General features: G+C 45.2%; 2 protein-coding genes across 2 annotated transcripts; both read left to right on the top strand.

Moving 5' to 3' along the window:
* The first annotated feature begins 9,287 nt into the window (after positions 1 to 9,287).
* On the top strand, positions 9,288 to 10,496 carry LOC114881266. The gene has a single exon (XM_029198004.1). The coding sequence runs from the start codon at positions 9,288 to 9,290 to the stop codon at positions 10,494 to 10,496; it is 1,209 nt and encodes a 402-aa protein (XP_029053837.1).
* A 2,147-nt stretch (positions 10,497 to 12,643) lies between these two features.
* Positions 12,644 to 13,558, top strand: LOC114881264. Its single transcript, XM_029198001.1, has one exon. It carries the CDS (start codon positions 12,644 to 12,646, stop codon positions 13,556 to 13,558), a length of 915 nt encoding a protein of 304 aa, XP_029053834.1.
* The last annotated feature ends 711 nt before the right edge of the window (positions 13,559 to 14,269 follow it).

The raw sequence follows: 14,269 nt of genomic DNA, 5'->3' as shown, positions 1-14,269 counted from the left end.
CTGATAACGAAGGTAGCGACATCTAGAGGCAGACCAGAGCGGCCGCGTCAAGTCTGGCGCAGACACGTAGTGAAGCATAGGCATAGAAGCGAATACAGAGAGAGAAAAACATAGATGAGTAAGACAGGAGAGACGGAGAGCCCAAAGGATTCCGGAAAAAGAGGAAGACCGACTTTAACAGCTTGGGAAGCATAGGTCGAGCAGCCAAGGATCATTGTTGGACTCTTAAAAGACAAATCGAAGAAGAAGAAGCAGAAGAAGAAAGAGGAAGAGTGGAGGAAGAACTGATAAAAAATTTCCAGAAAGCAAGAAGAGTAGGAAGATCACCACCGCACGAAGCTACGGAAGGGGAAGGAACAGAAAACGAAGGAACAAAAGGCGAATCTAAAGATATAAAAATGGACAAGTTAGACGGATTGACTGAGCTTGTACTGACAGTGAAGGACACACAAGATATTATGAAAGAAAACGAATCCATAAATAAGGAAATAAGAGAACTAAAAGAAGAATGGAAAAGAAAGCAAGAAGCGTGGAAGCGAGAAAAAGAAGAAATACAGAAGAGAATTAAAAATCTAGAAACTAAAAGAGATAAGGCGGGCGAATTAATTGAAAGAATAAACGGTATAGAGCGAAAAGAGGAAGCAAGAGAAAGAAGGGAGAAACGAAACAATATCACACTAAAAGAAGAAGAACTACCAAGAGGCGAAACACTGAAAGATACGACAGAAAAGGTAATATCAGAAAATTTGCAGGTGGAGGTGGAAATAGAGGACGAGAAGCAAAGTTAAGAAAGCTCTGCGCTGAATTGTTTAGGCAACGATAGAGTAGCTTGATCCTTCTTTTTCAGTGGTGACGTGCAAAACTTCAGATGTGTGGACACCCTACTCATGGTACGCAACGTGTTAACCAGGTGTTTCTACTAAGCCAATACTCAAGCATAAAGAGCTAGCGAGGAGCGGAGCTCCTTGAAACGGCCTGTATTAACATAGCTCTGGCTAGTTCAGAAACCGATTGCGACCTGTAGGCAAAGCCCACTCGTGTCTGAGGGTACCGTACAAGCCACTGAAGTATAGTTTCCAATACTTAGCGTAATTGGTAACTGTGCAGAGTGTTGGCTGTATCTATAAATTAATACGCGTACTAATTCTAATTTACTAATTACTAATCATATATTTTTCACTGTATTTTCTAATCTAGGGCGTTTTAATTATAATTTCTTATTGTATTTCACATTCTAGCCCGCACTCCTTGTTATACCAGCGTTATTATTTTATATATTATACTCAGAACTAGCATATTTAGTTATCAAGTACTTACCTATTTGAATAAATCTTTAGTCTAGCACATTAATGTTTGGATTTTACTCCTTAACCGCACACCACACGAACCTATAATCCCTAATACATTTATTCGAGTCGCCTTCTTGGGGAACCGCTCTCCCTATACGTCGGTGCAGTGACGTAAATATCTCCGGGACGTTACACTATTATAGTTTCATAATAAACGTATGAAAGGTATATTCCAAAATTTTAATCGTATATTTTCTTTGACTAAGAAACAATTCCTATATTTCAAATATTCGAATAGTATGAATTTAAATAATGCGAACAATTTCTGGGATTTATTACTTGCATTAATCAAGACCTACCCGGACATATGTAATAACTATTGTTATTGCAAACTCCTATTCTTTAGCGGTACTATGTAAGGAATGTACCGCTTGCTATGAAACCTTTCACATCTAATCGGAAATATTTTCTCGATGATCCCAATTGTAAAAATTTGTGGAATTTGTTATTGTTAATATCTATTGTTATAACAAGAAACCTATTGGCTGGTGTTACTCTGCAAGGAATGTACCGATCGCGATGAAAGCTTTCCAATCTAATAGGACATATTTCCGCGATGAGCTCGCTTCCAAAAATGTATGGAATTTGTTATTGTTAATAACTATTGTTACAGCAAAAAGCTTATTTCCTGGTGTTGCTCTGCAAGGAATGAACCAATCGCGATGAAACCGTTTGTAACGGGCAATGTGTTTAACGTGGGCATTTTGTAAAATGACCGGGCATTGTGTAGAATGACCGTTCGAAAAGGCATTGTGCAAAATGTCTGTAACAAGTTTCGGTCAATCTATAAAATGTCCGATCATTATACAGAATACCTAGAGGGTGGTGGTCAATGTATGGAAACGCTCTTGTTACATAGATGTGATAGGTTAAATTGGGCTACATATATTAATCGGGCCGCCACGCCGCGTGGCACCGTAAGTCGGCCGGCAACACTTTCCTAAGACAATAGTGTTGTTTAAATAATAACAAAAGCGATGCCGGCCGCTTCACGGCGCCCGGATTTAAGTGTGTGGCCCATCCTAACCTATCACATGTATGTATGGTTTTAATAATAATAATAATAATAATAATAATAAGTTTAATGTCAACGAACCGTGGGTATTACAGTAAAAACTGGATATATGCAACAAACATTGGGACCCAGACGTTGCATATGTCCAGCCGAGGTGTCGAATGTCGGGTTACACGCTACGACCAGCCAAACGTGAACGTATAAAGGGACAGACAGTGGAGGAAAGAGAGAGGTCCATGGATGAAAGGAAAGAGCCGAAACGTATTGGTGTGACTAATACTATTTCAATCAAACAACTTTTTTATTTTTGACTTTTTTTTAATGAAACTTTTAGTAGCGCATGGGTGAGATTTTTCTGATTAAAATGGTACCAAACACGATATAGTTCCAATTATAATTACTTGCTAAAATTGATGTTAAAAGTTGGCGAAAAGCAAAGGAGGGTTGGAAATGAAAACCAGCCGCGGTGTCGGTTCTGCTTCCAAACTTGCATATATCCAACCGAGGTGTCGATTCTGGGCATTTAATGTTGCATATATCCAGTCGAGGTGTCGATTCTGCGTCCGTACACATCGTTTGTATTCAGCTGTGATACCTTTTCTACGTTCGTACACATCATTTAAGCAGACCGTGCGTGTTTGATGCATCTTTGGTGTACGGCCTGCCTTATACATATGTAGCCGAGGTGTCAGATCTATGTTGTTTATTCTATTATTATTGTTTATTTATTCTATTATCATTCTGTTATTACTGTTAGCTTGTAAATTACTTTAATTTTCAATAGGAAGAAACTGTCCGGTTTCATGGAAATTACGGGCTGTTCCTAACATCATAAAGCATCTAATTTGTGCACCAATTAAATAAATGAATATAATTCAAACTATATCGTGTTTGGTATCATTTGAATCAGAAAAATCTCACAAATGCGTTAGTAAAAGTTTCATTAAGAAAAAGTTAAAAATAAAAAAGTTTTATCGTTGAATTAGTATTAGTCACATCGATATAACGGTTCGGATCGTATTACACGGCTTCCTCGTCGAGCTTATCGGTTCGCTTAGCGGGATCCCCCCAAGGGTAGGGGATAGCGATGTTGCATATATCCAGCTTTTACTGTATATAGGATGATCGGGCCATTTGTGAAATACCTGCCCATTATATACATTGCCCGTAACACCTTTCATATCTAATAGGAGATATTTCTACGATGATTCGACTTGCAAACATTTATGGAATTCGTTATAGTTAATAACTTGTTCGAGCGTCGAACGACTGCGCTAGAAATTAGATCGCTTTCTTCGTCTCAGCTGTTCGTTTCGCCGGCCTCCTGCGATCTCACTCGCTCCGTTGGCCGACGTAGCGAGCCGACTAGGCGGGTAGACCGGCGAGCGACGGCGGGGACGAAGAAACTATAATATAAATATGCCGCCGCATACCGGCAAACTTCTGCTTCTTATACGTCTTAGCGTACTAACCATTCTATTATCGAACAAGCAGCTTCGGATTGCAAGAACTGTTAAACATTTTCTCGTACATTAAACTTTATTCAGCTGCAATTCTCCGAATCAAAGGTTTTTTCTTCGTCACAATTCGCATCGTTTTTCTATACGCGCTTCGCAAAACGAGAAGTACAGTAATGCTTCGAAATAAGCAAGTGGCTCGGGACCGAACAGTTGCTTATTTCGAAGCAGGTTGCTATTCGGCTTGACTTTGTTCTCGAAACGGGACGATAGAGAACGCGAGAAACGAGTGAGAGATCCGAGGTAGTGGCAAATCATAAAGTGACCGGCCGAGCAGCGATGTTATTTTTTGAACAAGGATAGAAAGCATTATATACATATATTCCATCCTTCTTCCACTAACCGATGTCACTGCTCAGTCGAGCGTGAAATTTATTACCCTAAACATCGGCGTCGCGCTTTCATGGACCTCTCACTCATTTCTCGTACCTCTCACTTTGCGGGCGACTTCAAACAAAGAAGAGGGGATAGCGAGTTGCTTATTTCGAAGCAGAGACCACTTGCTTATTTCGAAGCATTACTGTATATCGCTTCGGCAAGGTCGCGCACCGTCAAACAATGCTTCGAATCCGTTCTATAATCCCTTTCCTGGTTAAGGGGCGAAAACGATCAAACATTAGTCCTTCGAGCCGGATCGTGCGGTCAACCAACGTTCTTCCACGTCGCGAGTGAGTGGTGCCAGTGACGAATCCTGGGAAAATTGTGGCTGGAATCCAACGCCGGAAAATTGACCCGCCGCTTCAAGATAGGACCCCACGAACAAGGCAACCAGACATCGGAAAAAAGAGTCAAAAAACAGAAAGATAAGTCTCATTCTTTATTTAAATCATTTCCGTTGTCGTAATGGTCCTTCCGTGACGTCACCCGTTTGGGCGTTGTCTCCTGAGGTCGAGCCTGTGTTTGTAAATGCTCCGGAACGTCTCGAACTTTGAGTCAACACTCGTTACTTCTAATGGTTTTCGGAAACGCCCTGTTCTGAAAAATAAAAGAATTACGATGCCTTCGACTGAATACGCAGATATTTTACGGGAACAGGAGGAGCTCGGACGTTGGATCCAACGGTTTTGGACCAACCTTTGTAAATTGGGCAGGGAAAAAATTACGCAGGCAGTTTTGGAACAGCGTAGAGGTCTCCTTGAGCGATATTAGGATGCGTTTTTAAATGGTCATCGTCAACTGTTGCGATTCAAAGAAGCCGAGGATATTGCTTACGTGGACCAAGACCGCTTTTCTACAATCGAAGAAGCTTATCTTCAGGTCGCGGCTCAGATGGCACAGTACCAAGAGGACCTCGCGAAGGCGGGCCCCTCGCGTGAAATACAAGCTCCTTCAGACCCACCGGCAAAACCACAATTGCCAAAGATACAATTGCCCACATTCTCAGGAGACCCCTTGCAGTGGGAGAGTTTTCGAGATCTTTTCAGGAGCCTCATTCACAGCGTTCCCAACCTTCCGGATTCACAGAAATTGCTGTTCCTGAAGACGGCCTTGACCGGGGTAGCGGCGGAGGTCATCCAAAATACGCCAATCACCGATGCTGGATACCAAGGAGCCTGAGAGGATCTTGAGCAGCGGTACGGGAATTTGCGTCTTCTGTCTTTCTCGCACCACAGGGCTCTTCTTTCCTGCCCTCCCGCGCAATAGCAGTCTGCCGCGGAATTGACAAAGCTGTTAGATACATTCAGGCAGTCGATTAGAGCGTACACTGCACTGAACAAACCGGTACCTCAGTGGGATGAGTGGTTCGTTTATTTCTTAAGCCAAAAATTTGACAAAACCACCCAACTTGCCTGGGAAACCTCTCTAGCTGATAGTCGCGACATACCGTTGTTTCGGCAGCTTTCTCTATTTCTGGAAAATCGCATCCAAGCGTTGGATGCTGCTCAGGCGGCCGACCCCGTGTTGCATCCCGCAACAACCAAAGGCGCTCCGGCTAAAACAAAGAAGGAGGTGCCTGTAAAACGGACTAATGTCGCTGTCTTAGCTGCTTCGGCTAAGAGTCCAGCCCCTCGTGAGTGCCCCTCGTGTGCCGGAAATCATAACTTTGCTTATTGTTCTAAGCTAAAAGCGCTCCCACCTCGGCCCCGGAAGGAGCGAGCTCAGCAACTACAGGGGTGCTTTAATTGCTTGACCGTTGGCCACGACTTAACCAAGTGCCCGTCAAGCCAAGTCTGCTTAGCGTGTGGCAACAAGCACCACACGCTGCTCCATGATGCGATGGCGAGTCCGGGAAGAATACACCCTCGACCAAAGGAGACGTTTCGATATCTCCACCGCCGCGGCGCGCCGGCTGCCTCCTCCGACACAGAAGAAAAGGGCGTGGCTGCTTCCTTCGCCTGTTCAGTTATCACTCGACCCGCCGCACTCTTAGCAACGGCCAAGGTGAGGGTGGAGGCACCATCTGGGGAACTCCTCGAGGTCAGAACCTTGCTGGACACCGGTTCGGACACGTCGCTTGTATCTGGTTGGGTAGCTCAAGCACTCCGTTTGCCACGGCGGGCGGTCAGCGTCGCCATCTCAGGAGTACAGGAGAATGAGAGTGGAGTGACGAAAAGAGAGGTTTCTCTTTCTTTACGCTCTCGTCTGGACTCCAGCTTTCATTTGTCGGTGCGTGCGTTGGTGCTGCGGAAACTCACTGCGTTACTTCCCGCTCGAGCAGTGCACCCACAATCTTGGCCGCACCTTCAAGGAGTGACTCTTGCGGATCCGGAATACGGAGTACCCTCTCGTGTCGACTTAATCCTGGGAGCTGATATTTGTGGAGTTTTGTTACAGGACTAGTCGCGGGTTGGGCCGATTGGTACACCGACGGCGAGGCGCACGCCTTTCGGGTGGGTGTTGATGGTGCCAGTCTCCGACACCAAAGGACACAGCAGCAAGGCAGTTGTCCACAGCCTTCATTGCCAAACGGACGACTCAACAAATAGGCTGCTTCGACGCTTTTGGGAGCTCGAAGAGCTACACAAGCAGCCGCCGTTATCACCAGAGGAACAGGAATGTGAGCGGCACTTTCGAGAGACGCACTCTCGGGACGAAACAGGCCGCTATTCGGTGCACCTACCTTTCAAATTGGATCCAAGCCTCGCCCTGAAGCCCTGCTGATCGACGGCACTGGATCCTCTCTCAACGACTGTTTGCTGCCTGGACCAAAACTACAGTCAGACCTCTGGATGATTCTAACACGATGGCGCCTATTTCGAGTAGTATTTACCTCGGATATTGTTAAAATGTTTCGACAGATTCGAGTAGACCCGGCGGACGCGGACTGGACCAGGATACTTAGGAGGAGCGTTTCCCGCTGAGAGCGGTCGCAATTCGTCGGCATTCGTATGTGGACAACGTCCTTGCTGGCGCCGACGACGAGGAAGCAGCTCTGGAATTACAACGACAGGTCATCTCTATCCTGCAATCGGGAGGCTTCGATCTGAGTAAATGAGCCTGCAGGAAGCGGAAGAAAGTCAAGCCTGCGTGTTCCAGGACTACACTAGAGTCAGCACCATGGGAGTCGTCTGGAGGCCAACTACGGACACCTTCTCCTTGCATGTCCTTCCACCTCTCAATGAGCCCACGCGATACACTAAAAGGCGTATCCTCTTGGAAGTAGCCAGTCTTTTCGACCCCTTGGGATGGGCGGCCCTGTTTTAATTTTTGCAAAGATTCTCATGCAGGACCTCTGGATAATTGGCGCGGAATGGGATGAGGACTTACCTGAGCAACTGCTTTCCGCATGGAAAACCTTCCGAAGGACGCTGAGCCAACTCAACGCTTTGGCCATTCCTCGCTGGACGAACTTCCTGGATGACCAAGGGCTGCTACGCGTCGGAGGCCGCCTCTTCCCTACAACGAGAGGCACCCTTACATCATCGGGAAGAAAAATCCGTTGGCTACTCTCTTGGTGCGAGATGCCCATCGCCGTACCTTACACGGAGGACCGCCACTCACCAGGAGCCTGCTGGCGCGACGCTACTGGATCATCCATGGCCGTTCTTTAGTGCGAGACGTCATTAAGGGGTGCGTAAAATGTGCTCGCTACAGTGGGAGGCCGACCACGCAGCTTATGGGCCCCTTGCCACTCGAGCGCATCACTCCTCAGCGACCCTTCCTTTCTACGGGAGTGGACTATGCCGGGCCGGTGAAGCTGCGGACATCACCAGGAAGAGGACACAAATCCTACAAGAGATATATAGCGCTGTTCATTTGCATTAGTACACGCGCAATTCATCTTGAAGCTGTCTCAGATCTTACCTCTGCCTCATTCCTAGCCGCTTTTTGCAGGTTCGTCAGCCGCCGAGGCCGCTGTGCCACGATGTTGAGCGATAATGGGACCGTCTTCCACGGAGCGGACCGGGAGTTGCGCAACAGGTTCCGCGGCGCCTCCGCCTTCTACCTAGACGCCGCAGCTTCGTTGGCAGCCGATGGCACAGATTGGAGCTTCATCCCTGCGTATGCTCCGCACTCCGGGGGCCTATGGGAGGCAGGAGTCCTCATTCATTACGTTCTCACTTTTGGTACAGGTGGAGGCGGGAATACCTGCAACACCTTCAGCAGCTTCCCAAGTGGCGTCAGCAGAAGGAAAATCTGGAGCTGGGGACACTGGTGTTACTATGCGACGAGTTGCAACCACCGGCAAAATGGCCGATGGGCCGGGTTGAAGCCGTTCTTTCAGGGCCAGATGGACGAGTGAGAGTAGCCACCTTGAGAACTACTAGCGGTTCCGTCACCAAGCCAACGGTCAAGCTGTGCTCCCTCCCGGTGTCCTCTGCTGACGTCACTTCATCTGCTTCCACGTAATTTTCCGTTTCACGCGTTGGAAAATTTATATAGTTCATGGCGGGCGGTTTGCCGCCGTAATCGATTCAATCACATATATCTTTTCCTTGTACTTTTATATTTTTTGGTTATTCTATATGTTCTGCTTTAGTATAATTACTTACCTTTGTATTATATTAGTTGTAAGTCATTTCATTTTTATGCACTTTGCACTGTGTCCAACGGCTTGATGTGCATAACTTTACGGTTCACATTAAGGTTAACTTTATGGATAGGTTTGTTTAAAGCAGTGCATACTTCTTTGCCGTCCAAAGAAGGCGGGCGGTATGCTCGCATGGGACGAATTGAACATGCGTTACGAGGACTCAACATTATTAATTTATAATCATACCAAGGCATTGTTTAACTTACCAACTATGATTAAGGAATCACACGTTTCGCTACGCGAATTAATGGACAGTATGAATAATCATTTATTATCGTTGCGTACACTTGGTGAGCCGACGGACAGCTGGGACATTTTAATGGTTTTTATGTTGTCATCTAAATTGGATTTCTCTACGAGACGTGAATGGGAACGGAAGATTTCAAATTTCAACGATAAACCCACATTAAAGGAACTATTGGATTTTTTGAATGCTCATTGTAAATACCCAGAACGAAATTGATAATTTTGGAAAACAATTGATGTCCGGGGATTCTGGTGGTAAGTCGGTGAAACCAAAGGTGGCGCAACGAAGCGAGGCACGTACCGCGCATGTAGTCGCGACAGCTATAAAATGCACATTGTGTGGGGGTTCGCATCATTTGTATGGCTGTGCCGAGTTCCTTAAACTTCCAGTAGAGGGTCGAATTAGCGAAGTACAAAAACGAGCGTTATGTTTCAATTGTTTAAAATCAAATCATAGGAATAAGCACTGTACGTTTGGACCATGTAAGCGGTGCTCACGGAAACACAATACGTTGCTTCATAAGGAAGACCCACGACAATTGAAGACGACAATCACGGACCCAGTTAAAGAGCAAGGTCAAGCAAAGGATCAAGCTACGGTTAGCATGCATTCTTCTCTCGCGGCTGTGCCGGAAGTGCTTTTGTCAACCGTGCTAGTCCAGGTTGTCGATGCACGCGGACGCAGGCACCCGTGTCGAGTTCTATTGGATTCTTGCTTCCAATCGAATTTCATTACACAGAACTTGTGTAACCAAGCTCAACTAACATTGTCACCAATTGACACGGTCGTGAACGAACTTGGACAACTGGGAACTAAATTCAAGTACAGAACGACAGCCACGGTGGAATCCAGATTTGAACGCTATGAGGCGACCATTTCGTGCCTAGTTATTCCAAAGATCACGGAAGATATGCCAAATATTCCGTTGGATATTACACAACTGAAGATACCAAAAAATATTGTATTAGCGGATCCTCAGTACGACAGACCAGGACCGATAGACATGCTCATTGGAGGAGAGCTATTTTGGCAGTTGCTCTCAGTGGGCCAGATCAAATTGCTCGGAGAGCAACGAGCGGTCGTGCTACAAAAGACGAGACTCGGTTGGGTAATGGCTGGACCAATGGCCGTTCCTCTTAATCAAGAGAATCGGCAGAAGGCACGAACTTGCCATTTGATCACAACCAGTGATTTACAGATGCAGTTGACAAAATTTTGGGAAATTGAGGATTGGAGCGCTTCCAAAGGATTGAACCCGATTGATAAGGAAGATGTCTGCGAGAAACACTTCATCGAAACGACCGCACGCGATGAATCCGGACGTTTTATTGTCAGCATTCCATTCAAGGACAATGTAAAGAACTTAGGGGACTCTGAGGATGTTGCTTTGTGAAGACTCCATGGAATAGAAAGAAGACTAAAAAAGGATCCAGAATTAAGCGCAAGCTATCATCAATTTATGAACGAGTACCAAGCCCTGGGACACATGAGCCTCATTGAAGATGACGAGGATAAGGATTTAACGTTGGCACTATATTATTTGCCGCATCATCCGGTAATGAAACCCGGCAGTACTAGTACCAAGGTTCGGGTGGTGTTTGATGCATCAGCTAAAACGACCTCTGGCCTTTCACTAAACGATACGCAATGGATTGGACCTACAATTCAGGACGATCTTATAACGATTATATTGCGTTTTCGAAAACATGATTATGTATTAACTGCTGACATTTCAAAGATGTATAGGCAGATTCTGATTAAAGAAAATCAGCGAAACTATCAGCGCATCCTTTGGAGAACGGATCCTGAATTGCCTGTACAAAAGTGTCGTCTCAACACGATTACATATGGCACATCATCAGCTCCGTTTTTGGCTACGAGGTGTTTACTTCAACTGGCTCTAGATAACGAAGTTCAATATGCGAGAACGAGTCGCGTCATTGCCAAGGACTTCTACATGGACGATCCCCTAACTGGAACAGAGACTATTGACGAGACAAGACAACTCAAGGACGAACTGACAACCTTGCTAAGCTCTGCGGGACTCGAACTTCGAAAATGGGCATCTAATGATCCTCGTGTTCTTATCAATGATCGTAATAACTGCAAGCAACCCCTGGTGCAAACCGATAAAGACCCTAAAACATTGAGACTTTTGTGAGAACCTGAGTAGGATCAATTACGTTTCTCGTTGCAAATAACTACGGATCATAGAGTAACCAAACGCGTGATTTTGTCAGCTATAGCCAAGATATTTGATCCTCTAGGATTAATCGGACCGATTACAGTAACAGCAAAGCTTATCCTGCAAGAACTCTGGCAGCGGCAAGCAGACTGGGATGAAACGGTACATCAGGACTTACACACCCGATGGACTCAATGGTACTCAATGTTACCGACTCTTAACGAACTGAGGATTCCAAGACAAGCCTGGAGCGCAAGAACGGTGCATGCACAGGTTTACGGATTGTGTGATGCCTCTGAGAAGGCGTATGGGGCCTGCATTTACGTCCGCTCTACAGACGCCACAGGTCATCGTACAGTAAGATTATTATGCGCGAAATCCAGAGTTGCGCCCCTGAAGAACTTGACATTGCCACGCCTAGAACTATGTGGCGCGATACTTATGGCACGTCTATCCAGCAAACTGACAAAGAATCTACAGATTACGACTGAACAGCAATATTTTTGGTGTGACTCTACGATAGTGCTGCACTGGATTGCAGCACCTCCGAATCGTTGGAAGACGTTTGTTGCTAATCGTACATCAGAGATCCAGCAACGGACGAATCAGAATTGGCACCACGTTTCTGCTCATGAAAATCCAGCTGACCTAATATCACGCGGAGTTGAACCTAGTCAACTGGCAGCAAACAAATTGTGGTGGCTTACTGGCTGTAGCAGAGTGAACGCAGCTGGCCTGCATCACAACCACCAGCACCGAACGAAGATATCACGGAAGAACGGACTCCAACTTCCACCTTAGCATGTACCCGTGTACCGGAAGAAACGTGGTTCTTTAAGAGATATTCGTCGTTAACAAAATGAACTCGTGTAACCGCATATTGTTATCGATTTGCGTGTAATACCAAACTGGCTGTAAGGGAAAGGAACTTTGGCAAGTTGTCAGTCGAGGAACTCGGTCGAGCTACAACAGCCTTGTTAAAATTAGCTCAGAATCATGAATTTAACGTAGAACTTCAGGAACTTAAAAAAAATGGGAGGGTATCACCTTCTAGTCGTCTTGCTCTACTTTCCCCTTTCTTGGACGAATCGGATTTAATCAGGGTGTGCGGGAGACTAAAAAATCCCCCTTTGGACTATGAGCAACGCCATCCTATTGTGTTGGCATCTAAGCACCCCTTGACGAGTTTGATTGTTTTATCCGCACATCTACCATTCTTGCATGCTGGGCCACAAATGGTGCTAGCATCCCTCCGCACAAGATACTGGATAATAGCCGGTAAAAATACAATTAAGAGTATAATAAGGCGTTGTATAAGATGTTTTCGCGCGAAGCCAAGATGTGTGAATTATCAAATGGGTGATGTTCCTGCTGATCGGTTAACTCCGGTTAGAGCCTTCTATTGTAGCGGGGTAGATTACGCGGGCCCGTACTATGTAAAGGACAGGATACGTAGTCGTACTCTAACGAAAACATATATGTGCGTATTTGTTTGTTTTTCGACTAAAGCCGTGCACTTGGAATTGGCTGGTAACATGACCAGCGATGCATTTCTGAATTGTCTTCAAAGGTTTATTGCTAGGCGAGGTAAATGTGCCAAACTTTATAGCGATAACGGATCGAATTTTGTGGGCGCTCGAAATGAGCTGAACGAGCTGAAGGAACTGCTATCTAATCAGACTCATCACGACAGGGTGGCAGATTTTCTGGCTGGGGATAGTATTCAGTGGCACATGATTCCCCCCCATGGGCCTAATTTCGGTGGACTTTGGGAGAGCGTAGTAGGATGTGCAAAATGTAATTTAAAAAGAATACTAGATAATTCACATTTGACGTACGAAGAGCTGAACACCGTACTGATCCAGGTTGAGGCGTGTCTCAATTCAAGACCGCTGTCACCTTTATCAGATGATCCTTATGATTTAAGTCCATTAACTCCAGCTCATTTTCTGATTCGAAAACCATTGAGTAATCTCCCACAACGTAATTTGGTTGAACTTAAAACTAATAGATTGGACCGGTGTCAGAGAATGCAACAAATTCTCCAACATTTTTGGAATCGATGGCGGATAGAATATTTACATTTGTTACAACAACGCTATAAATGGCGTCGTGCAATGGATCCTAATCTGGTGCCAGGTAGTATGGTCCTTATCCACGAAGATAATCTGCCACCTACTCGATGGCGCCTAGGGCGAATTAAAGAATGTCACCCGGGTAAAGACGGTATTGTAAGAGTTGTGACTATACACACCGCGGCCGGCGATTGAAAAAGACCGGCGTCAAAGTTGTGTGTCCTTCCTGTAAACGACGATTGCACCAAAGATATTTCCAAAGATAAACCAGTCACCAAAAACGCATAATGCAAGTAATCGAGAATTGAGATATAATAATGTTCATATTATCCTTTATATTAATGTTTATACTCTAGTTTTATATGTAAGCTAATATTATTAATGTTATATTCCTCTTTCTATATGTAAGTCAAGATTATTAAGTTTATGTTCACTTTGTTTATATATGTCAGTTATTTGTTGAAAGTTATTTTCAAGGTGGGCGGTATGTCCACGCTGTAACGGAATTGTCGTCCGAGATCGCCCGATCGTGGCCGATCGTGACCGAGTGATCGGCAGGAGAAGGGCGTAAGAAGAAGAAGGAAAAAGATGGCGTCGTAATGTATCACGCGATAAATTCGTTAAATAAATTTCCCATTGTATTAAGTATAAAGACAAAATCATTTAAAGTGAGTGCACAGAACCTAACCCAAACCTACCTCGCAGAAGGTTGACAGTGACCTTACGAGGGGCAGGAGGGGGAGGGATAGAGGGGAGACGGAGAGAAAGGGAGAGGGGAAGGGGGTGTACTGTAAACACTCAAAATTTCTATACAAAGGGTATAGCAGGATAAAATGGTCAAAAGTGCCCTTGAGCCGATTTTACTTCGCAATGCACCATTCGATAGCTTATCCCAAAAGACCATGG

The sequence above is a fragment of the Osmia bicornis genome, chromosome 16, assembly GCF_907164935.1.
Source record: "Osmia bicornis bicornis chromosome 16, iOsmBic2.1, whole genome shotgun sequence".
NCBI classification, from domain to species: domain Eukaryota; kingdom Metazoa; phylum Arthropoda; class Insecta; order Hymenoptera; family Megachilidae; genus Osmia; species Osmia bicornis.
The sequence above is the reverse complement of the archived record's forward strand: the minus strand, read 5'-3'. Positions and strand labels throughout refer to the sequence as shown.

Excerpts from the sequence above, each read along its gene's own strand:
- LOC114881266 (XM_029198004.1), top strand. The coding sequence starts at position 9,288 with ATGCTCATTGTAAATACCCAGAACGAAATTGATAATTTTGGAAAACAA.
- LOC114881264 (XM_029198001.1), top strand. The coding sequence starts at position 12,644 with ATGGGTGATGTTCCTGCTGATCGGTTAACTCCGGTTAGAGCCTTCTAT.